Genomic DNA, 26,548 nt, shown 5'->3' with positions numbered 1-26,548 from the left:
CAAAGAGCAAAGTGGAAATGAATACACGTAAATCAAGACTGCAAAGTTAGCACTATTGTGCTCTCATGAAAACATAGGCTTATCACCTGGATTTATAGGCCAGTAGAGATATTCTCTTAATCTACCTATGGCACATGCACGCAATGCATCCCTTTAGATTCTCAAGTGGATCTTCATCTGTAAAGCCCAGAAATAACTGACGCAGTGTGCTGCTGCAAGAGTACATTCCTAGTCGCAGTGAAAACATTAAATAATATGAAGAACAATGTTTATATTAATTCAATGCTAAATTGCAAGATTATGCTGTAATGTCTGAAAAACTGAAATAAAAAAGATTCTTACCTCCTAAAGGAGGGCCTATGAGCACAGGGCAACATTCCACTATGGTGACAAGTCCAACTGCACTGGAAAATCTGGCAGCCCCAACGAGGTCCATCAACGTCTCGAAAAGAACGCTGCTAACCATTCCAAATGCAAACCCAAAAAATACAGCATATATCACCAAGCCCGTATAATTTGTTGCCAGAGGGCACAAGACATGACAGATGCCATTGTACAAGACAGCAAAACTAAAAAAGTACTGAATCTTTGGCCGGATAAACTTGGAGTTTGCTACTAGTCCCATTGAAGGCCTAGCAAACATATCTACAAAGGCTAAGATAGATAGCAAAAAAGCAGCAGAATATTCATCAATTCCCTTGTGCTTTGCATAAGGAGCCAAGAATACTATTGGAGCAAAGAAGCCAATAAACATAATGACATTTCCTGACAAGTAGATCAGAAACCCTCTGTGTTTGAAGAGGGACAGATCTAGATACTTATTCATAGTTTGCCAAAAAGACTTCTTGTTGTTTTTATGCAAGGTAGATTCTCCTGTGCCTTTTTCAACATCTTTTTTCACAGGACGGACTGTTTTCGGTCCGACAGGTCTCATAAGTGACCCCGCCACACAGCAGTTCAAAAGAAGTCCTCCCAGAATGAGAAAGCTTCCTTTCCAGCCAAATGCATTAAAGAGGAATTGATTGAGAGGTGCCAAAGTGCTCAGAAACACTGGACTTCCAGCCATGGCCAATCCATTAGCAATGGGACGCTTCTTATAGAAGTACTTGCCAATCATGGTCAAGGCAGGCTGTAAGTTGAATGCTAAACCCAGACCTGTACAACACATAAAAGACAGTATTATTGCAGGTCATGCAGTGAAAAACAGAATACACCTCTTTCAAGTTATGTTTAAAATGACTAGGATCTAATCCAGTGATTCCCAATGAAGATAGAAACCAACCAGCATCAGAGAAAAAAATCACTTTCATTGCTGTCTATGTGTGTTAAATCCAAGACTGTGTCATAATGACATTCTGCCATTTCCCCTTGTAGCATTGCAATAAAAGCCAAAACTCCTTGTTATGTTTCAGCAGTGACAGAAACAGGGGAATCACAGAGTAATGGTGGTATCAGGACCTTGACTCACCATTTATATTTACTAAGCTATAATGCATTTCTCTCTTAGCTCATTTCACAAAAGTTATTAAATGTCATCTCAGCTACAATGAATGCAGGGTGCATTTAAATGCATAAATCTTATTTCTTATTTCCAGCCCTGTTTATAATAAAACTTTTATCCAAAATTGGAGCTTAAAATGTCTAATATTCTGAGGCAAATACGGCTCCACTTTCCCAGACACTGAAGTCACTCCTACAGGTGGAAGAGGGTAGAGGACAGCCATGAGAGAAAAACACCTATCCACATCAACTTAGCATATAACCTCTAGGCCTTCTCTCTGTACTAGGCAATAAGGTCTAAGTAGCTATGCATCTCTTGGGTGGCACAGAAATTTTTTCTCAGATAGGCCCATTTGTGCATCCTGACTTTATCCTTTCAGTGGGCCCCAGGTTTATGATATTAAAAAAAAAAAAAAAACCTGTAAGAAGTAATCACTGAACAAAGGACCCCTTTAGTTTCAACATAAAGAAAGCTTATCTTGAATATAGGATGAAGTACTATTCATTTATTACCTGCCAATTTTACCTCGCTTGCCCTCCTTATTCTGAGGAGGTAGTTTAAAAAAACCCAACCAAACAAAACCAAAATAACACAACTTTTGACAAGGAGGTTATTTAATTTACTGGCTTTATGATCACTTTCACTCATTGCCTCAGGCAATATCCAGGCTTTTGATGGAGATTATAAGTAATTTTACTTGGGGGTTGACCATGCGGGATTTTAAACAGAAAGATATTGAATTGAAAGTTGTTATACTTTTCTGTAAGAGTATATACACAAACCTACAGAAAGCTGGTACTAGCTTTTGCATTTCTACTAGAATTCTGCTAGCTTCTGCCACCCTGTTTGAAATGCACCATGATTGAAAGCTACAAGAATGAATGTGAAATTCTACACAAATGACTGTAATAGGTGCTGTCATGAGCCAATCAATTTTTATACAATAATTACAGTGCAGTGTGGAAAGGTACATACATACAGCATTTATTGAATAAAATCATCAGTTGTTCCTGAAATATCCTAAGAAATAATTTAACATCATACCAGCTAATTTAAAGGATTAGACAGTTCATGTAGGTGAAATTAACTGATCTTGCTACCTTCTTGGTTTGCAGCTGTACAATAGGCTCTTGCATAGCAGGTTCTTGATCAGTAAGGCTCATTGGTAAAACAGTATTAGAAATAATAACATGTAACATAACAATACCTTTTAAACAGGACTCTTACCTCCAACAACACCAATACAGAGATAAAGTTCCAGGACGCTATTGCAGAAAGAGGAAGCAATCATTCCAAATGAACACAGGATGCCACCTGCTATCATCACAGGCCGGCTACCATACTTATTCACCAAAATGCTGCTTATGGGACCTGCCAGTAGACAGAAAATGCATTAAACAGGTTACAGGTAACTCCATCATACATGTCTTTGTATTTAGGATGTGCTGGAATGCTTTCCTCTTCCATCATGGCAAATGTTTAGCTGTTTCTATACCAATTTGTCTTACAAGCACACTCTGAAAGTTTGCAGACAAATGAGTATGGATGTGGATATGTTGCCTCCATGATAATATAAATATCGGTTAGTCATGGAGATGGATAAAAAGATTAAAGACATCAGACAAGCAAGAGAGATTGTTACACTTCAGAAGCAATCAATACTGGTACCAGTCAATGGAAGTTTTGAAAGTGCAAGGACTGAAGAATTTCAAGTACAAGACAGATATCAAAACTCCACTTCCTAGAGAATGAAGGGAATTTCCAGGCAAGCAAACTAATAACTGACCTTAATACTGTAGCACATCCTGGATGCCTGCTTAAAACTACAGATAGACTTAAAAATACTGTCAAATCAGAATGTAAATCTCTGGCACCTGAGGCTTGTTTTCCTTACCTCATCCAGAAAGGAGTGTTAATGGACAGTAAGATAACTATAAGTTGCCTGGGAAAATCTAAAATGTGGTTTAGCATAAAGACCTATAAACTTTGAAAATATTGCTACAGGTCCATTTTTCAGTTTCAACTGCAATTCAGTTTATGGTGTAATTATGTCCATACTAAACAAACAGCTAACATGTAATTTAGTGTGACATGCATTATATGCTTTTTAAGCAACTGTGACTAGAATAGATGGTCTGCTACTTATTAAGATTAAGAGGTTGTCAAAGCTCTTTACGTAAACCTGCAGACCATCTGACTGCACTATATTTGGCCCAAACCATTACAACTAGTCTTGCCTTCGCAATAACTAAATGTATCCAATTAAAAAATAAAAACTCCATAATAAAAAGCAATAAGTTTCAAATTCAAGATGAAGCAGGCATCCAACATGAAGTGGAATGCCAAGCTCTGCACCTGATTTCACTGCAAATCATTCAATCTAGTGGTAACAGTTTTAAGTCTCTCTTTTTATAAATATCTAAAGGAAGAAATGACAGAAACCACATGATGTGAAAAAGTCAAATCCAACAGAATTCAAAAGCATTTTTTTTCATAGGTATTATTTTAGACTCCAGTGTTTGAATGACCTTAAATGTACTAAAGTATTATTATGGATATACTGTAAATGTTAATTACTACTTGCATATCAACAACAAAATTCTTATGCATATACCAAATAATCAACTTTTAGCATACTTCCTTATGGATTATACGTACTTGTGCTCTCACAACTATGCTGAAGCATAACTTCAGTCATGTTTTTTTGTTTATAGAGCTCTGTTTGGACACTCAGTAGTTTTGCTCATGTTTGAATTAGAAAGAAACACTTTTGAAACATGCAAACAATAAAAATATTTTCTCTGGGTCACTAAAAATCCCTTTTAACTGGAACTCTCTATTTAACTTACAGCAAAACATTACATCCAAATATCAAGTATCATAAATTAAATCTGCAGCAATTTTCTTTAAAAAGAAAAAATCATTGCTAATGTTGTGATATTCAGCCCAAAAGAGTAATGACTATAATATTAATATTCTTTAATACTGTTCCATCAATTCTGTCTCCCTTCTCCTGGAGGACAGGGAAATGAGGAAGATTTTTGTTCGTTTAGGGGTTTGGGGAAGGGGGTTGTTTTAAGTGTTTGGTTGCATTTTTTGGGGGTTGTTCAGAAATGGCAAGCTTTCCTCTCCTTTGAGGGAAATAATTCTGCAGATAGTTCCTTATCAGGAACAAGAAAACTGCATCTCTACAGATCTTAACTGTGGCAGTTAAGCCAGGACAATAAAATATAGCTTTTCAGATCAAAGAATGTAATGTTAGCCTCACCTATAAGACCTGTTAACTAAGGTGAAATATAGATGTATTAATTTAGGTAGGCAGTGGATGAAGACACCAGAGGAAAGACAAAACTGTCTGATGGGTCTGAGCTCTGTACTTTCAAATGACCTCAATCTGGAATGTATTAGGAATTTAAAATTTCTTTAAATATAGTATTTTCTTTGAGATGTTTTCCTTAGTTAATGATGTGTATTCACCACTATAGCAACATTTAATTTTGGGGGTTTTTTTTAGTATATTCCAGTATTATGATTTAAAATTTATACGTGTGGGAAATATTAATTATTCTATAAGCCACCAAGTTAGTTCAAGCTTTTTCCCTAAATTATCTAGGAAACATTCCATCTGATGAGTAGGTTAAATATTTTCTTGTGACATCTGTGTGTATACTTGGTTTTGGAGTCTCATAAAATGATGTATATTCATACCTTAATGTATATGAATCTAAATAAATTCCAGCTGTTTGCCTGCCATCATATGTTTTATAGCTTTGCACAAATTTCATTTCTCATCTAACAGCTTCTACAATTATGTAAGCAATACTCACATTCTAGCATGCATCTATCTATATTCCTTGCTTTTTTTTTTAATTTTTAGCAGAAGGAAGATTAAGCTGTTCAAGTACTGTAACACTGCCAAAATCATGCTATACATTAATGCATGTTAATGAACTAAAGGACTGATGGATCTCTGAGTCTACTTTCCCAAAGCCTAAAGTAACCATGTAACAGATGTTAAGTCAGGAAGCCCACAAGAATATTTACTCTGATCTCTCCCTTAGCACCTACAAACTATCTACCCCAAAGGACTATATACTTCCTAAACCGAATTTAAGACCATTATCATAATACACTAACAGTCTCCTGGCTGTATTTTTGTTTTATATCTTCTGTTTGAGGCAAATGACCAGACTGTGAAAAAGAATGACAGCAACTGTACCAGTGCTGCTGAAGAAGAATTTCACGAAGGACTGTGTAGCAGGACACAAATAGTTTAGAAGACAACAAGAAAAAAAAAAGCAGGTTTTCACATTCTTCATCATATGTCAAGGGAAAGATGGTAAAAGTCATTTCAGCTATGTGAGCAGAGACTGGCTCACGTATTTGAGAGCTGTTTATGATTTTTTATACAGAGGCTATAATAATGTCATACCTATATTCTGTTATGATGGCTCAGCAGAACATTCACTTGTGTATCTGTATTATGCAAAATATAAGGACAAACCTGCTTTCACTGGTCTTCAGTGAATACCAAGACCTCTTGGAAGAAATATATTGCTTACAAATTAGATTAATTATTTCTAATAAGAACAAAGGTAGTAATAATCCATATTTTCCTCTCTCTTCCAAGCTTAAATTTTCAAACATCATTTAAATCTTCCTTCTTCTGCTAAGTCATACCGTTGTAAATTAAAAGGAATAAATAAGACTACAGAATTGAATAATAAGTAATTTTAAAAGCAGATGTTTGAAGAAATAATCACCTTTTCCCCTTAAAAGATGCTTATTGTGCTAATACAGTTTAAACATAACTTGAACATTAAAGTTTCCTTTTAAAGAAATATACTGCTTACTATTTTTGTGGAAATGAATAGAGGGCTCAAACTATACACTACAAATTTAGTACTTTTTCTCATATACTTACATTTTCAGAGATATACACATCTATCCATTTATTTGCTTTTTCCAACCCTGTGAAAATGTGCACTTCAAAAAATGATTTGACTCTGGAGACAATACAATGACTTTACATGTAGTATCTCTAAAAGCTGAAAGGATGTAAATCAGATAACAATATTTCCATTTCATAATACCTTGAGGTAATAGTACAGGCAGATCAGTTTTAAGGCCATGAAATAGAATAAAGGAAGATTTATTTGGCTTAAAATCTATATCTTGCTCAGCTCTCAGGTACAATAACATCTATAAGTCCAAATGTATTAAGTACACTCCATTAATTTACAAGAGGAAGAGAATCTAGGACACTAGAATTCTTGCTGCTTTTCTCTTTTTCATCAATGTTTTTCATAGCCAAGTAAGAAAAAAAATTACTTTAGAAAGTTCTCCCATAAATAGACAGCAGTTTCTGTGAGGGATCAAAAAATGTTCTGCAACTTAAATGTATAATAACTAGTCAGAATGGTTACAATAGTAGGGATTGGTTAATAGCAGTATCAAGCTGCCATAATTGTCTTTTACATCTACAATATGCCATTATGTCCATGAAGAGATCATCTTTGGGTCTATTCTATATTTATATTCACTGTAGGGATGAAAGTTTCTTCAAAAAATATATAATCCAGGTTTTAGTATTTATTTGTCCTGGTTTGATTTCTCACTGCGATAATACAGTGGTGTAATTAAAGATCATCCACATTTGTAATTTGTTTCACATACAGCCAGTGAATGTATACATTTTATTTTGCTGCCTGCATTATTTTTAGTACAGAATTAGAGATGAACCTTCCTGATATAAAGGTAATTTTTTAAGCATATATTGACAACGTCATATAGTGTTCATAGTGCCATTGATCTAAAGCAACCTCAAATGACTAGTCTGAATGATATGACATTTATTTAAATAAAATGAAATGCTGAAAGAAGTTGAAAATAAATGCAATAATAATATTTCAAGTTGCACTAATGCAATATTGTAGATTGCATCCTGTCAAGTCTAGTGATTTAAACACAAGTATATTTTCAGCCATCTGCTCTGCAGAGTCAATGCAGCAATTTTTCTGGTCCAGCTTTATTTTTTACTTCTGCTTCCTACAAGGCTAGAAAAGCCCAAGGAAGTCCAATAATTGAATAATTTACTTTAGGATAAAGTACTTGAAATATCAGTCAGAAATTTCTTTTCCTTTTCGTTTTGTTTTTAATTTCTTTTCCTTTTGCTTTTAATGTTTTTTCCGTTTTGTTTTTTTTTTTTCCTTATTATTTACTAAATCCATTTGCAGGAGCTCATTTGCTTTGTTTGACAAAGAATCCCCAATATTTTGCTAAAGTAGATCCCTGTCTTTCACTTTAAAACAATTCTTTCAACCACAAAGACTTTCAGCAATTTTTTCAAGCAGGACTAAGTCATAATACTGAGCATTCTGTGACAGTCTTATCTCTAGTTCAAAAATCTTTGGCTAAATAGTTTTAGTATTCTTGGACAGGCATTTAGAGAAGGCGGAGTGAAAAAAATAAAAAAAAATGTATTGATGAATTTGAAAATATTAAAATGTCATTCCACTGTTTTTTTGTTATTCTTTATCCCATTTCTGGGAATAGCAAACTGCTATTCTGACATACTCTATGTGTTTGTGTAACAGCGATGAAGGTAACATAGCTCAACAATTGTTGGAAACTTTCTCTGTAGCTCTTCTGTGCATTTGCCAGTATTTTTTTTTCCATTTCATATAACATTTACAACTGGCTACAATGCTTCTATAAACCTAGATGATATAGTAACCTTGAGAGAAAGCAAAGAGAAAAAAAAAAATGCTCTTACAATAAATATCACCAAAAAGAAATTGCTAACATTGAGTTAGGGTCTCTAAACTATGAGTTAAGGTAGCTCAGCAGCTGAAAGCACAGCATTCTGGGGAGTAAGCAGTCAGTCGTTCAACCATGCATCACACTTTGCTCACCACTTTCCCTCCTCTAACTACATTTCCTCAGTGTCATTAACCTCAATGCATATATTCTTACTTGTGTCCTGAGCAATCCTTGAATTCTATTAACTTTATATCCTTTGATTACTGATGAAGATTAATTTGACCTTCAGCTATTCCTTAGGACTTTTGTAAGAAATAGAGTAATAATGTGTTTGGTAATCCATAGGAGACTGGCTGATGGCAGAGCGCCTCAACACACCAGTTCCTTCATGGTTCCTCCTCCCAAAAGGTTACACCTGATAATTTTGAACTGATGCACTCAAGTCAGGAACATATATGTCTGGCTGCAAATATGAGCTGTCTTTTCCCTGAAATGTTCAGAAAAAACAACATAAGTGAGCAGTGGTGCTGGTGCTTGCTCTAGATGTATTGCTTTTATGTAGAAATTACAGATTCTTGATCTATTTTGGTATTTTTGATTATTTTTTTTTTTCCCAGTGATACATCAGAAACATGAACCAAGGCTACTAAGCATTTTGATTCAAGCTGTTGTTTGGCTTACAGGATTTTTTCTTGTTTACTAGGGTGGAAAAGTGTATGGACTTATGGACCATGTAATTTAGAAAACATCTTCAAGTTAGCAAAGTACTCTACGTCTATGAATTTTAAAAAGTTCGGAAATTGCCCAGTTTTTAATCAAGGAGTAGCCACCCTAGTTATTATTTACATGGATACATATCAATGCTTGATATTAATCATCTTCTACATGCTCTGCTGCAGAATGTTTTCATGAAAGGCTAAAACACTTCATCACAAAGCAGAAGACTTTCAGATTATTTATGACATTTCTTTTGAAATTAGAACTATGAAATTTCATAATATGTAATAGGAAATGAGTAATTCTATGAGCTGCTGAACAGTCAGCAGTTTTCAGAAATATTTATGGTCACCAAATAAAAAAAAAGTTATGTCCCAGAATTAATTGCCCAAATTTCATGTTGACATGTTTATTGTGCACTGTAGTCAGATGCAGCAAAATATTTCAGCATTTTTTAAACTATCCTTATATTAGTATTCCTGTTAGCTTCAGGAATAAAAAAGTGAAGCCCATGCATAGATATTTGAAAAAACTAGTCTCATCTTTCTTTGGAAGATCTTGGAAAAAACAAAGAAACAAGAAAGAAGAAAGAAGGGAACAGCTAATGCTAAAATGGAACCAAAGCACCTCTAAGAGAGATGCAATAAATAGAGACATCGTAATACCAGGCACATATTTTTCCCAAAGTGTCATGCATGCCTCAGTAAAGGGGATAGCTGGAAACAGCATAAGCACATGACACATGCATCACTAACATTCTTCTCAGAAAAAAATGTTCTTATTTTCTCAGAAACCTATGCAACCAACTTGTAACTTAAGCAGGAACTGTCAGGTAGTGTATCAATATGAACATTAGAAAATTCAGTGACAAATATGAGGTACTTGGAAGAATTAATGATGGTTTCCTGCAGAAGAAAAGACAATTTCTAAAGGTTAGTGTTTAGCCTCAATTGTCTCCTCGGGATCTCATAGGCTTGCATGAATCTAAATTTAAAACAGCTTTTCAGACCCCAAAAATGTGTTGGACATTTCACTTAAATATTATTACTGTTGACACATACAATGAACCTGAGCCATTAAAGGTTACTTCTCCTTCAAGTGAAAAACCAAACATGGACTTACTAGTTTTTCCACTCTGGAAATATGGCAAAGATAATAATACAAATATATAAATGTATGTGGATAAAATTATAGCAGTAGTTAATCTGAAGGTATAAATAATAAACTTCACTAAAATTATATAAGTTTCATGGTTTCACCAAGAATTTCATGAGGCATAACTCTAAGTATAGAAATACTCCAAGGAAAATATTGAGTGTTTTTCTTCTAGAGGGCTCATCCTTGAAGTATTATGCATTCATCTCAGTGGCTGCTCCTTCTTCCTTTGTGGATGGTTGCAAGAGAAATATTTAGTTCAATTTGGTGATATCTGTGTTTGAGCACTTGTACTGAAACAAGAATCACATTTCTGAGAAGATTAAAATGAATCCTATCTAACACAGCTGCTTTCAGGGTACGAAGGAAAACTAACACTAATCTGAAACCAGAGGTTCATATATAGCCATCTAGTATTTCTACTAGTTTTTCTCTCTCAAAAATAATCTTATTAAAAATCTGCTATGCCCAGACCTTACACTCACACAAACACACATACACACATGCACACACACAAACCCCCAAACAACCTGATCGTTGAGCTTCTAGTGATATAAATAAGTTGGTTTTCTCTGGAATATTAGAAAGCATTTATCATAGAACCACAGAATGGTTTGGGTTGGAAGGGAACTTGAAGATCATCTAATTTCCACTCCCTTGCCATGGGCAGGGACGCCTTCAGCTAGGCCAGCTTGCTCAAAGCCCCATCCAACCTCACCTTGAACTCTTCCAGGGATGGGGCAACCACAACTTCTTGAGGCAACCTGTTCCAGTGTCTCACCACCCTCACAATAAAGAAATTCTTCCTAATATCTAAATATATCGTCTATCAGTTGAAAGTCATTCCCCCTTGTCCTGTCACCACATGACCTTGTAAAAAGTCCCTCTCCAGCTTTCTTGTTGGCCTCCTTTAGGTACTGAAAGGCTGCTAGAAGGTCTCAGTAGAGCCTTCTTGAGGCTGAACAACCCCAGCTCTCTCAGCCTGTCTCCACAGGAGGAAAATATTGAGTGTTTTTCTTCTAGAGGGCTCATCCTTGAAGTATTATGCATTCATCTCAGTGGCTGCTCCTTCTTCCTTTGTGGATGGTTGCAAGAGAAATATTTAGTTCAATTTGGTGATATCTGTGTTTGAGCACTTGTACTGAAACAAGAATCACATTTCTGAGAAGATTAAAATGAATCCTATCTAACACAGCTGCTTTCAGGGTACGAAGGAAAACTAACACTAATCTGAAACCAGAGGTTCATATATAGCCATCTAGTATTTCTACTAGTTTTTCTCTCTCAAAAATAATCTTATTAAAAATCTGCTATGCCCAGACCTTACACTCACACAAACACACATACACACATGCACACACACAAACCCCCAAACAACCTGATCGTTGAGCTTCTAGTGATATAAATAAGTTGGTTTTCTCTGGAATATTAGAAAGCATTTATCATAGAACCACAGAATGGTTTGGGTTGGAAGGGAACTTGAAGATCATCTAATTTCCACTCCCTTGCCATGGGCAGGGACGCCTTCAGCTAGGCCAGCTTGCTCAAAGCCCCATCCAACCTCACCTTGAACTCTTCCAGGGATGGGGCAACCACAACTTCTTGAGGCAACCTGTTCCAGTGTCTCACCACCCTCACAATAAAGAAATTCTTCCTAATATCTAAATATATCGTCTATCAGTTGAAAGTCATTCCCCCTTGTCCTGTCACCACATGACCTTGTAAAAAGTCCCTCTCCAGCTTTCTTGTTGGCCTCCTTTAGGTACTGAAAGGCTGCTAGAAGGTCTCAGTAGAGCCTTCTTGAGGCTGAACAACCCCAGCTCTCTCAGCCTGTCTCCACAGGAGAGGTGCTCCAGCCCTCTAATTATCTTCATGGACCTCATCTGGACTCACTCCGACAGCTCTATGTCCCTCTTACATTGGGGGCCCCAGACCTGGATGCAGTACTCCATGTGGGGGCTCACAAGAGAGGAGTAAATGGGGAGAATCACCTCTCCTGACCTTGCAGGTCACACTCCTTTTAATTCGGCCCAGCATACGGTTGGCTTTCTGGGCTGTGAGCACACATTGCTGGGTCATGTTGAGACTTAATGTTCTGCACTTTGTGCTCTGCCAAAGCAGGTAACAGTTTTTAGCTATAAAATTTGCCTTTACAGCTTACTAACTGTGTGATTGGATTGCCAAACAAGTTCTGTATATTCTGCTGTTACAAAGGAAGGACTGTATTGTTGCAGATCATAAAACTGAAAAGAAAGTAAGAGGTTATAGTATACCATTGTCACAGCTACAATTACAGCAACTTGAAAATAAGAGGTATGTTGTTAATCTCAGAGCTAATTGTTGGGAAGAAAAAGAAAAACAAAACCAACAAAACAAGCAGTGCTTGCAAATATTTGTTTTAGTTCTTCCCAGACATTGTCCTAAACCGTATCATTATCTAGTTACAAATATTTCCCTTTTTTCTTTCTTCCTTTTTTGTGCAATGGCTGTCTTTTCTACAAATCTGTGTATGCACATGTGAACACAGAAATTTGTAAATGTTCATTACACACAATTTCCTATTTATTATTCCCCATTATGATTAACGATTTTTAAACACCTTCTTAAAAATCTTTGTCTACTTTTCCCGGAATCAGAACTATATTTTGTCATTTGAAAGCCTAACAGACATCACAGAGAGAAAAAAGTCATAGCAGACTTTCAAAAGACCTTGCACAGGCTATTCAGTGGTTCTTATGAATGTAGGGTTTATTCTCTGCAACTCAAATCATCACATTTTTTCAGATAATGCACTCACAGTGAAAAGTTCAGTCAACTTCAGTTAAGATTAATATTGTTATTTGTATTTCTGTCTTCTACAAATTGCCTGTCACTTTAATGTTCATACAATATCCGATTTTTACCCTGTACATCATCCTACAGTTTATTTTCTTCCAGAATATTTTAACTAACTCAACTTAGAAATGATTCCGTATTTATTGTTACAGGCAATAATATGTAATTTCAGGGAAAGCACAAGATACATGTTTCTTCCTAGTTGTTCCTTTATTATATTCTTTTCTGGTCTCAATTTTGCACTGTATAATTAAACTACAAAATGAAAATACTGAAATTAAACTATAAATTGAAATACGGTGTTTCCATGGACCCCTTATTGTGAATTATGGATCATTAAGTCTCATCTACATAGTCAGAATATTTGCAATAAGAAGTATAAATCTAGATGTATTTATAACTTGGAAGTGTCCTGAGAAGTCATCACATTTAGGTCATTGTCATAACATTGTAAGATTATTTCCAAATACATTTGCTATTTAACATGTATGTATCATTCAGCTTAAAATGTACTGTATAGAAAAATCTTTCTAAAACATTATTATTTTATCTTATTTTCATTATAATTTTTTAATAATATATAATAAAAGGCATATGGTGACTTGCAGTGGTAACAAATAGAAGCTTAAAAGTGGTAATTACCCAAATTTCTTTGCAGCCTGTAAATTAGATCGTGTCTGAAGAACTGCACAAGATATGTGAACAATATTTGGTTCACAACATGCTGGGGGAGTGGGAAAAGTGAGGGAAGGGGGAATAAGGAATAAGAGTGAGGGGGAGAGGAAAGGGAAAAGGAAAGAGAAGGGGCAGGGAATTTATTTGTGTTTCTAAGATATCATACAAAATGGGAACTGAGCAATCTCATTAGATTTTGGCAGCTCAGGTATTTGGAGTGCAAACAATGGTAGTATATTAACGGGATCATATCAGGTACAGAATTTCATTTTTTCCCAGTATTTTACAAAAGGGGTAGAGAAAATGGGTAGAGGGTGAGGAGAACATGTTCAGTTGTCAAGTAAAAGTGAGAATCTTTGAGGAGGTTTGTTTGTGGTTTGTTATCCTGTTTTTAGATAAGTGAGAAAATAACATGTATGTATATTAAGAAAATCTGTTAAGTTGTAAAATGATATGTAAAGGTAACACTGGATATTCTGTCTTCCAGGTCAAAATGACTAAAAGCAATATAAACTGTTAAATGGCTAGAAACATGAAGAAAAAAAATAACACCAAAAAACCCCAAAACAAAACAACAAAACCTCGAATGATTAATAGCCAAAAGTTGTGAAAAGATAACTTTTTTGATCCCCTTAATCAACAATATTAATGAGATTTATGTGATGTTTTCTGTCTTTCAATGAATTTCTTTATTTCAGCTGCACCTGAATCAGTAGCTTTTACTGACACCTAGAGGAATGGGTAAATTTGGAGATAACTTAGTGAACAGGTCCAGAATTCTGAAAGTGTTCAGATGAGCAGATATTTGCATATTCCCATACCCACCTCATATACTTCTTGTCATCAGAGTTGAATTTGCCATCAAGTTGACACATCTATCTACAATCGAAAGAGCTTTACCTGATGGATCTTTCAAATTTTTAGATGTTTCCTATGTATAGTCACATGCTGTTCATTCTGTGGATTACATCAACAAATACACCTTCCATCTTTCCATGGAGTGTTATTGACCAACACTTGATGGCTTCCTTTAAGGAAGGGGAAAGTATGCCTTCCCCAATGAAAGCAATATTTCATAAAATATGACCAATTACTGAGTGAAAGAATAATGAAAAATTAGTAGAGGCAGCCTGGGACTTAAGCGTGGAAAAGGAATATATTATGGAGAGCTGAGTCTTTATGGGATTTGTGTTTTGCCTGGACTAGACAGGAAACAACATGAAATAACATTCTCTACACAGTCCTTTCCCTTGTAGCAGCAGAGGATACATCTCCACAGACAAGGTCTTCTGAAAATGTGGGAATGGAGGAGTGGAAGAAGTCTAGAGCAGGTCTGGTTCCATGAATAGGGAATATCTGAGCTCTGCTGCAAAATGCAACATGAAGTGGGTTGGTGGCATAGTGCTGTCTTCTTGCACTTAAAGATAGTATTTGTATGACTTTTGATCCGGGCATATTTTCTTACATAGTGTGAAGAAATAAAACAACCCACCACTGGCAGAAACCTTATTCTCCAACAAGTAATGTCAAGCAGTTTACTTATAATGATTGTGATGCATCATAAATTCAAAATAAATTAGCACCCATTAAAACATAGGCTTCCAATGATTTGTATTACAGATGCTGCCTAAACATCATGCATTCCTGGAGCCACTTTTCATCTAAGGAGCTATATTGATATTCTTCACCCATAACATATTAAAATAATCCAATAAAATATTCCCACTTCTCTAAGGATTTAACACGTGTGCCTGGGATAATATTACTTAGGTTTATTAATGAAAGAAATTATTTTCTTTCCACAGCAGGAACTGTTCCTTTAGGAACTTTTAACATCTTACTGAAAGCAGTTGTTTAGAAAGCTGTCTGATCTAGGCAATATGTATGTCTGAACACCTTGTCAGGTAAAGTTTTTACAACATGAAGTGAAATGATCCATAAAAGATTCTATGACCAAATTTATTCTTGTCTTAATCCTGTATGCCACTTCAGCTCTGTTTCTCTGAGAACAGGGTCAAGTGCTTTGCACTCAGGTTACTGTTTACATTTAAGTAAGTAAATATGGAAAACTAAATCACGATGGCAATGGTTTATATAACCTTGCACACTCTTTGCACAGGTAAAAACTATGGCACTGTGTGAAAGACAAGAGAATCACTCCCACATGTACTATCTTTGTAACATGGTATTTGATTTTTAAGCAACAATACATAAAATTAGAACTAGCGTTGCATAAAGCACTTTTATGCTTCAACATCCATTTTATTCCCAAGCTGGAATAAAAATCTGAAGTCTCAGAATTTTCAGTTGAATTAAAACTCTTCAAATAAGTCACTCTGAAATATCTCAAACATCTTCTGTCATACAAACAAACAAATTAGGAAACATAACTATCTGGCATTCCCATGATCTAATTCTTCCTCTTAGCTATTCAAAATAATTATAAACATTTTGTTTCAGGTCATATAGCATTATATTGCATTTCATTACCAAACCATCTTAAAAAAATTGCAGCTATAGTTTGTTAATTTAGTACAAGTCAAATTGCTGGACTGTGTTGGTTACTATTGTATATACAGTCACATAACACACACTGGACCCCACTCTGAGAAGAACTGCCCTGTCACATTCTGGGTGGTGTAGTCCAGCCCATAGGAGAGAGGGGGTTTTAAGGGGTTTTATGTAAAACTTATTTTTTTTTGAGATTTTCCCTAACCTTCTATGACAATAAAAATGTGTTAATCGAAAATTATTTTCAGGCCACCAGCACCTACAACCATCTCTAATGTTGACTAAATTCTTTTCTCACATGAGAATCATATAATTTCAGGTCACTAGCTGAAAATGTTTTGTTACATAGTTTGTTGCTTCAATGAATAACTAGAATGATCCTTACAGTCACGGTGCCCCATTTTCCACTCCTCAGTGCATTTTGCATCGCTGGTACTCTATGGAATCCGATAAATTAAAATTGAAGTTAGGAGACTCATATTTAAGGTCAAATTGTACTTTGTCCTTAGATTTTTATTTTTTATTTATGAAGCAGAGATAAGCTTACTGACAAATAAGTCAAATGTTTAATCAAATTAATAAAGTGAATACCACCAGTTTTTTCAAACACTGTAAATCCTCAAAGCTAATCTTCTATATTTTATTTATATTTTATTTGGAGGAAAATACATGACTCATTAATGGATAATGTCTTTTTCAGGTTGATATAAACAAAAATGTGATTTTAATGAGTGCCTCTGGAAGCACTTAAGTCCTTGAGGGTACTCTCACAAGAGATATTGTTGTTACAAACACCTATGGATAAACATATTTGCATGAATATATAAACATATTTATATGCTGACTTTAGGCAGGCGAAAAATTTATTTCAACTTTTTAACCATGGTGTCTGTTTGTGGAATGGAGTTCCAGGCAGCTATTTCACGTCTCTAATAAAAACATAACATCATCAGTGAAAAGTGTCACTCATCACTATGAATGCCAATGAATCCGTTGGAAGTTTTCTTTCTGTCATCTTATATAGCACATGACTTGAAGTTCTTTATCAATAATGGGCCTATTTTACTTCAATTCTTTTCTTTTTCTGTGTTTTGCTGAACAGATGTCCAGGTAAATTAACTAACTAACTAACTAATCTTATATCATCATAAGTAATGTTATGCTGCTTCTCACCAGCTTTAAAACATTATGTTCCGTAAACATTTCATGGTAACAGTTATAGATCTTGATTTCCTATGGATTTAATAGTTCCTGCAAAGGCAGTCTTTAAGTAGAATATCCAGAAGTAAAACTTCTTGCACTTTGTTTATTTACTTGCTACTCTGGAATTTAAAGCTATTCTGGTTAGGCAAATAAAAACAGATTCAGCTACTTAATTACACGCACTCAAAGCTTATCAACATCACAATTAGGAGGGTCAATTCTGCCATTTGGGTACATGCCAATGATTCAAACAGTAAAAGAACTGCTCTTGAAGCTTTTCTGAGTGAAATCTGACTTCCAAGGACACAAGATTACTCCCTCTTCTAGGGAAGACCAAACAGGACACCCGCCACCTCTCTTGTGTCAGTCTGACCCTAAAGCCACTGCAGAGTCCTTGGAAAGTCATAACATTAATTTATATTCTACAAAGTATAAAATAACAAGATTATAGCTAGGACACATCTGCAAATCTGGAAGCAGCATGTGCGGGATAGAGAAGCTTGTTCTTTTAAAAAAAAATTCAGTTAAGTTCAGTTCCTTGAAAAGCAAAGGATTCTTCTACAGGAGAGCAGTATGAGTAACGTTTGTATTGACAAAATTCGTATTGCCAGCTGATATTGATAGGGAAGTGCTACAAAGAGGCCTTCAAGTCATTTCCAAAGTAGAAGAAAATGTAACAGATCCATAGATTTCTATCAGCTTACAATCAGCTACAAAAGAATGTAAACTTGGTCAATTATTAGACAAACTAGTTATTCTCTTGGTTAGGTTTTTTTCTTAGCTGGTGATGGAAGAAAGGGAATTATGAGTATCAGGAAACTCATTGTAAGATTAGAGAAGATTTACAAGTTAACAGGTAATCTTAAAATTACCAGGTGTTTTTAATAGTATCAAAACTAGTACAACCGAATTGGTGTCGCTGAAACATGGGAGAATTACAACCCATGCAATGTATAAGAGGTAAATTAAAGAAAAAAAATCAAACTTTAACCAGAACAAGCTCAAAATCACTAACCATGGGTACATATCTCTAACAGGAATATTCTTAGCTTTAAGGTCTCTAAGGAGTGAAACATAATGTATTAGTATAGGGCAACAACCACGTAGGGTGGCATCACCTCAGATTTGTGTCAAATGGAACTCTCAACTCTTCCTCTAGATTCCTTTATCACTCAAAAGACACAGAATTCTTTAAAACAAGATTTATTTGATGTGTTTTGAGCATTTAACTTGTGAAGAGATGAATCAGAAATTCCTGGTTTTACTGACTGACAACAGATGGCTAGACAACTGGATCAAATATAGGTGCCTAGGCTGAGAAAGACCAAATATGAATCCTGGCCATATAATCTCTAGCTACTATTGTTAAAAAGCTGCAAGGGTAGCACTACTTCTTTCAAGTTTTCTAAAAGTCAAAGCATTTAATAAGTGATTCAAAGCAGTATACACAGAAAACCAAAGAGGGCACATGTTCCCATCATCAGTGGGAAAGTGTTGTGAGAAGTGTTTGAACTGGATGAGGAAATCAACATCTTATTTCACAATACAGTCTCCTATTTTAATCACATTCTTTCATTTGGTTGTCTAGTCGTAGTACATATTCACCTGAACAAAAGTCAGGTAACATTGCACTGAAAATGCCTCACTGTTTCTTGACAATTAAAAAACCCCTTCCAATATTTATGGAAAAGAAAGGTAAGCTTTTCTTTTGTTTTTATGCACCAACATGTGTTACCTGCCAAAGATGCAGGGGTTTTTGTGCTCTTTGACATAAGTAATCTTAATAGAATATCACTGTTACATGAAAAGGTTCTGACTGATAAAAAACTCTTCATATGTTTACCTACATCTCACATGTGATCACTGCAAAAACTCTTCAAACCTAGTCAATAAATTAAAAGAATGTTTAAAATAATCATAAAAGACAGTTCAAAACCACCTCATTCTTTGATTTCTGTAGCTTCCCTGGCATCAGCATAAACCCATCACTAAGTCCCTGGTCCACTTACCTGTGTTAACAAATACAGATTTACGTGTCTTCATGTATCACAGTAAAAGTCTCAGCTGTTGCCATTTGATACTGGCTTAGAATTTTTCCTAAACATATCAGTGCAACTCTGTTTTCCTTGAATATACCCTTCAAAATAAACAAGGGAATAGTTCTTAGACATTCCAAAACAATGGACCAGTAAAATTCTATGATAAGTTCTTTGTAAAGTGCTGGGTTTATTATTTCATTTGAAGTGCTAGTGTGACTACAATGCTATACAAAGGCTTTTCCTTCCCCACAGTACTTCTCTGGTATCTGCTTAAATATCTCATGGTTTCCAGTTGTGCAAGACCATTGTTTCATTACCTTTGAATTACCCCACACACATCACGAATACAACCATTGTATGATCCAGGGATATGAAAAACTGTATGGGAACTAATCCAACATTATTAGTACACAGAAAATGAGCATTCTTTCGTCAAAGATTTACAAGCTCAATGAACATATCAAAGGCCTATGTTTGTCCCTTGATATCTTTCTTAAACAAACTCAAAGTTTAAGCCCCTTAGAAAATGTATTTTATGATGCATGTTATTTATTATTGTTCGACTTTGACCCATTACTTGAAACAAAGTGGGAGAGAAAAAAGAATCTTTCCTGCAGATAAAAAAGCCATCAATATTGATTACTTACAGAAATCCCTCAGTATAAAACTAAATGGAGATCAAGACACACACAAAGCCTTAAACAGGAAAAGAGTAATTAACTAATGTTCATTAGGTAATCCACATTGCCTACTTGTATGCAGATAAGAACTGGTTTAGTAAGGGCTTGAGTTAACTAAATTTTAATTACCACAAATATTTCTATTATATGCATCAATTCATTACTAATAAACTATGTTTTGGATACATCTTTGGAAAGAGGTTGGTAGCAGCACAGTGGGAATTCTTCATCACATAATGTCTTTCTGACAATTATTCAAAATTAACATAAGCATACAATAAAAGACAAAAAAACCCAAACCCTTATTTCTCTCAATGGACGCATGTCCTTAACTTTGAGACTGGCTTCCTGAGAGTGGCTCAATAGAACCCAGTAAAAACTAAGTGTCATGAAAATTTCACAAAATAGGATCCCCAAAAGGCACTGAATATGTAACAGTTAGATCTTATATGTCCAGCCAAACACAGAAAGTTGCCAAGTAAAATACCAGCTTGCTCCTGTAGATAGGACAAGAAAGCTGTTTGAAAAAAAAGTATAAAACCAGCTATGACAGTTCAGCTTGTTACCATCTTTCTTCCCATTATGATTTTAAAGTGTTTTCTAAACTTCAGGGAAGGCCTTTCTTTAAAACAGGCATTGCTACTTCAGAACATTGCCCTACAAGGTACAGTTTTACTAAAACTCAAAGCCTTCCAAGAAAGATTAAGAAGTGGCTGTATTACCCTTAGGAAGCTTTATCGGGCTTCCTTAGCATTCAGGTCTTCTTTTTTTAAAAACTGAACTACTGTAAATTTATAATATTTTTGTTAATCTTGGTACCTCCTTTTTCTACTTATCTCAATTTGTTAGTAAGATTCAAACTGCTCTGTTCTTCTGTCACCTCATTGAGTTCTTTCACTTTATCTGTAAGTCTCAAATTAACTTGACATAGATGTTTTACATATATTTTAGGCTAAATGTGAAGTATTTCCTTATGCCCATGAGGCATTCTGAAAGTTGCTAAGTTCTGCTTTCAAGGACGCTTTAAATGAGGTTGTTAAAATTCAATATTTTGCATATTCTGATGGAGAAAAATGCTTGTCCCTGACAACAAAGGACATAGGTCACTGAGAAAGCTTCTCTATCTCTTTATCCATGGCCACTGAATGTCTTGTGCCAGTATTTGTAAAACCAAAATAAGAAAATGTTACCAGGGAGGAAGAAAAGTGTAGGAGTCCAGGTCCTGTCCAAAAGTAAAAATCCACAACCATCTGTTGTTTGTGTTACATGGATTTCGCAACTGTCATCTCCACTATGCACGCCATTTCATCTTCACAGCAATATCATCGAAACACCCACTGAGATAAAATCACAAATATTTTGAACATACCATATGATATGTTATTTTCCAAATTAATATTTGAAAAATCAAAATAAGAACTTGTCTATAGGTTATTTTTGTCTTGTCACATGAAAAATCCTTTAAGAGTTTGCTCCTTTTTGGAAATACTTAACCTCAAACTTGAATAACTTAAGAAATACAGAAGAAGAGAGAGGAAGTTATTAAATGCTTCATTTTTTAAGTGTGTTTTGAAAAATGGTAATGACCACTACTTGCACTTACATAGCATCTTTCCAGAGTTGCTTTTCAAAGGTGCTTTTAAAATGATTTACTTAGAAATATCATATAGAATTTAAACAAACCTTTTTTTTTTTGGACTTCAGACCAGCAAGACTATACCACATTTCACAGATGGGTATGGCTTGAAGGATTTATCATAGAATCATGTCTCAAGCTAATCTCTATAACCCAATGTCACATCTAAAAAGTTATTTTTGGAAAATAAAAACAAAAACAAAAACAAACCCAAGCAACATCAAAACAAACAAACAAACGAAAAAAACAAACACAACAAAAAAACCCAAAACAGCAGAAACCAAACCCAAACCTGAAAATGTCCTTGAAAAAACGACAGAAAAAGACTTCAAGACCAACAAGTATACCAACTGATTTTTCCCTAAGGAAATCTAAAACTCAAGGTCAGCTGTGTCTGAAATCACCAGACCTGTCACATGGCTTTCATAGCTGCCACTAAGGCTCCTATCAAACCTATACTGAAAGCAATGAAAACATTTTTACTGGAAACAGATCAAGGTCTGATAACAAGCTCTCTAGTCACCTGCGGCTGTTAATGCTGTGCAAAGTGAAAGGTGCAGTTTTGGAGAAGAATGAACTGAGAACTTGAGGTCAAATGTATTTGATCTTTTCCTTGAGTTCCTTAAGACTTGTGGGTGTTACAGCATAAATATGGTTCTATCAGTACGTGAATACAAAGTTTGTGTACATAAGAATATATACGTGCATACATGTTTTATATGTACATATTCTTACACATACAGAAACACAGGTTGCCCTGTCAGGATAATGCACATAATTCCATTTTATCCCAGTGCCTGTCCTCCAGTAACAAAATTTTGGTGGTCTCAGTCATGATCCCTTGGGTGCAGGAGCCCATCACAAAACCATCACCCTTAATTTAATCCAATCGACAGTCTCTGCTCAAGAGAGGCAGAAGAGGAGTTGCCATGGAGACTGGACTATTGCTCTTCTCCAGAGGATGCTTTTTTCAAGCACGGGCTGAACAGTGGAATCTGTGCAATACCTGTAACCTTGATCATATCACAGGATCTTGCTTTTTGGGATGGCTTTTTAGTAAATTCTTATCCAGGAGATAAGGGGCAATGTAGGGGGGAGAAGAGAGAGCTTAAGAAATCAACCATCCAAAAAAAAAAATTAAACAAAACCAATAACTAAACCCAGTATAAAAGTGAATATTATGCCAGATAAAGAGGGGAAAAGAGTTCCATATTGATTTGATTTATCAGATTTGTCACCTCTGCCTAGTGCTTTCCTAACAGGTGAATGCTGTGCTTGACCTGTTTGCTGGAATTAACCAGGACTGCAGGAGACCATATGGATTGCCAGATGGTCTGCTATAATTTAATGCCATTTATTCTAAGTATGAAGTAAGTGATAAACATAATTAACATTCTTTTAGCTCCTTACTGGATGCCTTTTATTAGGTTTTTGCTTTGTGTTTTTGTTTTTTTTCCCAGGCATTGAAAGGTAAGTTAATACCTTGTTACTGAAACACAGATGCCAGCTAATTACTGTAAGAGGCTGCAGCCTCCAAAGCAAAGAGTGTCTGCACAGACTCCAACTTATTCACTGACCCCACTGTGATGATTAATAGGTTGAATGCTAAACTCTAATGAGGATGACAGATCTTAGATGTTTTCAGGTTACCTTAATTAGCAGTAAGATGAACAAAGTTCGTCACAGGCGTACGTAATCTCACTTCATAGTAAACAACGCACCTTGTACTCATGGTCTGAACATGTATTTCACATTAGAGCACATCAAATGCTAAGAAATCAAACCACCTTGAGACAGTAAAAACAATGGAATTATTTCCTTCAGAAATGTTTTTCCTGGTTGCTATTTCATATTTTGCCAGTGATTGTCTAAATGGACTATTTTTTAGGAAGTGGTTCTAGAGAAGCTATGGCTTCAAAGAGTGTTTATATCAGGCAGGGTTGTCATTCTCAGCATTTTAAAACCACAAGTCTGTAAAAAGACACCTAAACAACTTTGCCTACTGTTCCTGTACTGATAATCTTCATAGTGACTTGGGTAGGTTTTAGCAGAATGAACCATAAATCATTTTGTAATTTTTAATGTCAATGTGAAGTTAGTATGCTGGTACCCAGAACAGTAAAAAGAAGTATTAGAGAAAAGGCAGAAGTACTGAATGTTTTGTATTTTACATGAAAAGCTGTGCACAGTGAACCTCACAGATAAAGCGACCACAGCTAAACGTCCAGCCTTCCAGTACATCAAGTGTGCCTACAAGGATGTTGGGGAGGGACTCTTCATCGGGGACTGTAGCGATAGGACAAGGGGTAATGGCTTCAAACTTCAACAGGGGAAGTTCAGGTTAGATATAAGGAAGAAGTTCTTTACTGTGAGGGTGGTGAGGCACTAGAATAGGTTGCCCAAGAAGTTGTGAATGCTCCATATACCTGCTGGTGTTCAAGGTCAGGTTGGACAGTGCCTTGGGCGACATGGTCTAGAGTGCCGTGCCCCTGCCGATGGCAGGGGGATTAGAACTAGATGATCTTAAGGTCCTTTCCAACCCCAACCATTCTATGATTTGATGATTTGTACCTGTACTGTTAATAAAACTTGGGTGAACACGCATGTCAGAATGATGGCAGAAATGGATGACAGAAATGGTACAAACTAAATGTTATTCAAAGAGTAAAACAAAAGTACCTGCACTATAATGCAAATCTGCTTTTAGAAAATATAACTTCCATTTGAAAAAGTGGTGAAAAAGGGTCCAGGTCAAAAGTCACAGCATTGGGAAAGCTGAAACAAACTCCTGCTTTTCAACACTTGTGTTCTTCCCTTGTTTCAGATGGGTCCAGCCTTTGTTCAGGGGCATCCACAGTTACACATCTATACTCCACAGTGCGAGTGCTGTTGCACCCTTCAGAAGCGACTACATTAGAGGGGACCTGAATGTGATGGGACATACCTGCTGTTTTACTTCACTTTGATTGCATTATTCAAGCTACTTCTTCACCTGGTGTATTTTGGTGAATCAGTTACAGTTGCCAGTCCTATAAAATCCTGCATGGTTCTCTACTAGTATATGAATAAGTTATGATTTTCTACTAGTATATGAATAAAAAAGGGATCAAAATATCTGAACAGCAAGCTTTTGTTGATATTGACATCACTTGTCAAGATGCATTTATAAGGTCCCCATCTACACCAGCATTTGAAAGAAGGATCCATTTTTCCATCCCATTAACTGAAAAATATTTACCTGAGGCGCATAAGCTAATGCTATGCTAGCTGCAGGTTCATTTTTACAGTCAGAAGGGAAAAACTGCTACTTAGAGAGAACCACTTAGGTACCCTGATTTCCTCTCTGTAGGCACTTACCTCTCTTCCCTGACTGCTAAAGGACGTAGGGACATTCAGGTGTCAAAAAATAGGTGGGTTGAAATCAAAGATAAAAACAAGACTTCATGTTTCCTTCAATAGGTTGTTTACTGGACCTGTAATACTGTACTTTACTATTATACAGACAACATTTCTGAAAAATATTGGAGTGGTGCTCTTCAGTGACTAAAGATACTGACTCTCGTGCTATTGGCACAATATTTTCTGTTTCTATGTATACACATTTATACATACGTACATATACATACACACACATATATAAATGCATACATTTAATTGCCTCATCATTGCAAACAGTTTGAGGTGTTCCAAGTGATTACCTTGTAACGTCCAAAGAAAGGGCAATGTCAGATCTATTACCTGAAATAACCTTATTCAAACCTCTGAACTTGCCTGAAAAAGTGTTTTGCCTAAGTAACAGCTAGCTCCCACCAACACTTAAAAAAAGTAATCTGAAAGAATGAAGAAATCAAGCAAAATCTAACAGTCTTAGAATAAGATGGACACAAAACCTGCCAAAGCAGGTTTGACACTTAGTACTTAAACATGGCTTTATACTTTCAAAGCCTTTTTCATCTGTCCTGCTCTTTACTTGCTTTCTCACAAGAAAAAAAGATATCAGAGAATTTATATTCACTGTTCATTTTCATCCCAAAGCTAATATTTTCTATACATTCGCTGTCATACAGATGGCATTTAGGCCAACATCACTCTTGGCCTAAACGGAAAGTAGAATTTTATTTTAGGGCAAATAGGGACAAGATACAAACCCCCTCTCTACAGAGGAATATCCGTGTCTGACTTATGAACCCTCATTGCCATTATAATTTTCTGTGTTTAAGCTCCATCATCTGATCTGCTGAGAGATCTCACCAAGGCAGTGGAAACTGATCAAATGTACCCACAGCTCCAGGAGAAGTTACATGGGCATTGATTTGTTGGAAACCGTTGACTCTCAGAAACTGAACTTTGGATAAAATTGCACAACAGAATTAGGTAGAGGAACAAACAAAAGGCCCTAAGGGGAAAACAAAAAGGAAGAGAATATAGAATGCTTTAAAAGAGAAAGTAAAAAGTACTTTAATGATGATGTGTCTAACAGTAGTCTCTGATAAAGTATGATATGAAAAGAGGCACGTGTTTTGGTACATTCTTTAGGTAATAACAATAAAATCAGGTAGCAATTAAATACTTTAAGACCTTAGAAAAATAAAAAATTTGCAAATTTCACAAATATCTTACCTCCTGCATACATGACAGCCAACATTATCGATGATATCCAAGCTATCTCACTATATGATGTGTGGAAGATTTCTTGTATTTCTTTGAAGAACACTGTAATGGCTTTAGGGAATGCATAGGAAAATCCAATGGAGATAAAAGCACCGAAGACCACAACCCATCCCCAACCTCCATCTGGAGGTGGGTACTCTGGTGCTGCTGTTGCTGGTGGCAT

The 26,548-nt window shown here is 35.6% G+C and overlaps 1 protein-coding gene across 1 annotated transcript; it reads right to left on the bottom strand.

Annotated features, from left to right (window-relative positions):
* Positions 1 to 298: 298 nt before the first annotated feature.
* SLC16A7 (solute carrier family 16 (monocarboxylate transporter), member 7) lies at positions 299 to 26,548 on the bottom strand. Its single transcript, XM_010015491.1, has 3 exons — positions 26,335 to 26,548; positions 2,729 to 2,872; positions 299 to 1,155 (listed from the first exon to the last, which is right to left on the bottom strand). The coding sequence occupies exons 1-3, from the start codon at positions 26,546 to 26,548 to the stop codon at positions 299 to 301; spliced, it is 1,215 nt and encodes a 404-aa protein (XP_010013793.1).

Source organism: Nestor notabilis, unplaced genomic scaffold, assembly GCF_000696875.1.
Source record: "Nestor notabilis isolate BGI_N333 unplaced genomic scaffold, ASM69687v1 scaffold9795, whole genome shotgun sequence".
NCBI lineage: Eukaryota > Metazoa > Chordata > Aves > Psittaciformes > Psittacidae > Nestor > Nestor notabilis.
Note: the sequence above shows the minus strand (reverse complement) of the source record. Positions and strands in the feature narration are given on the sequence as shown.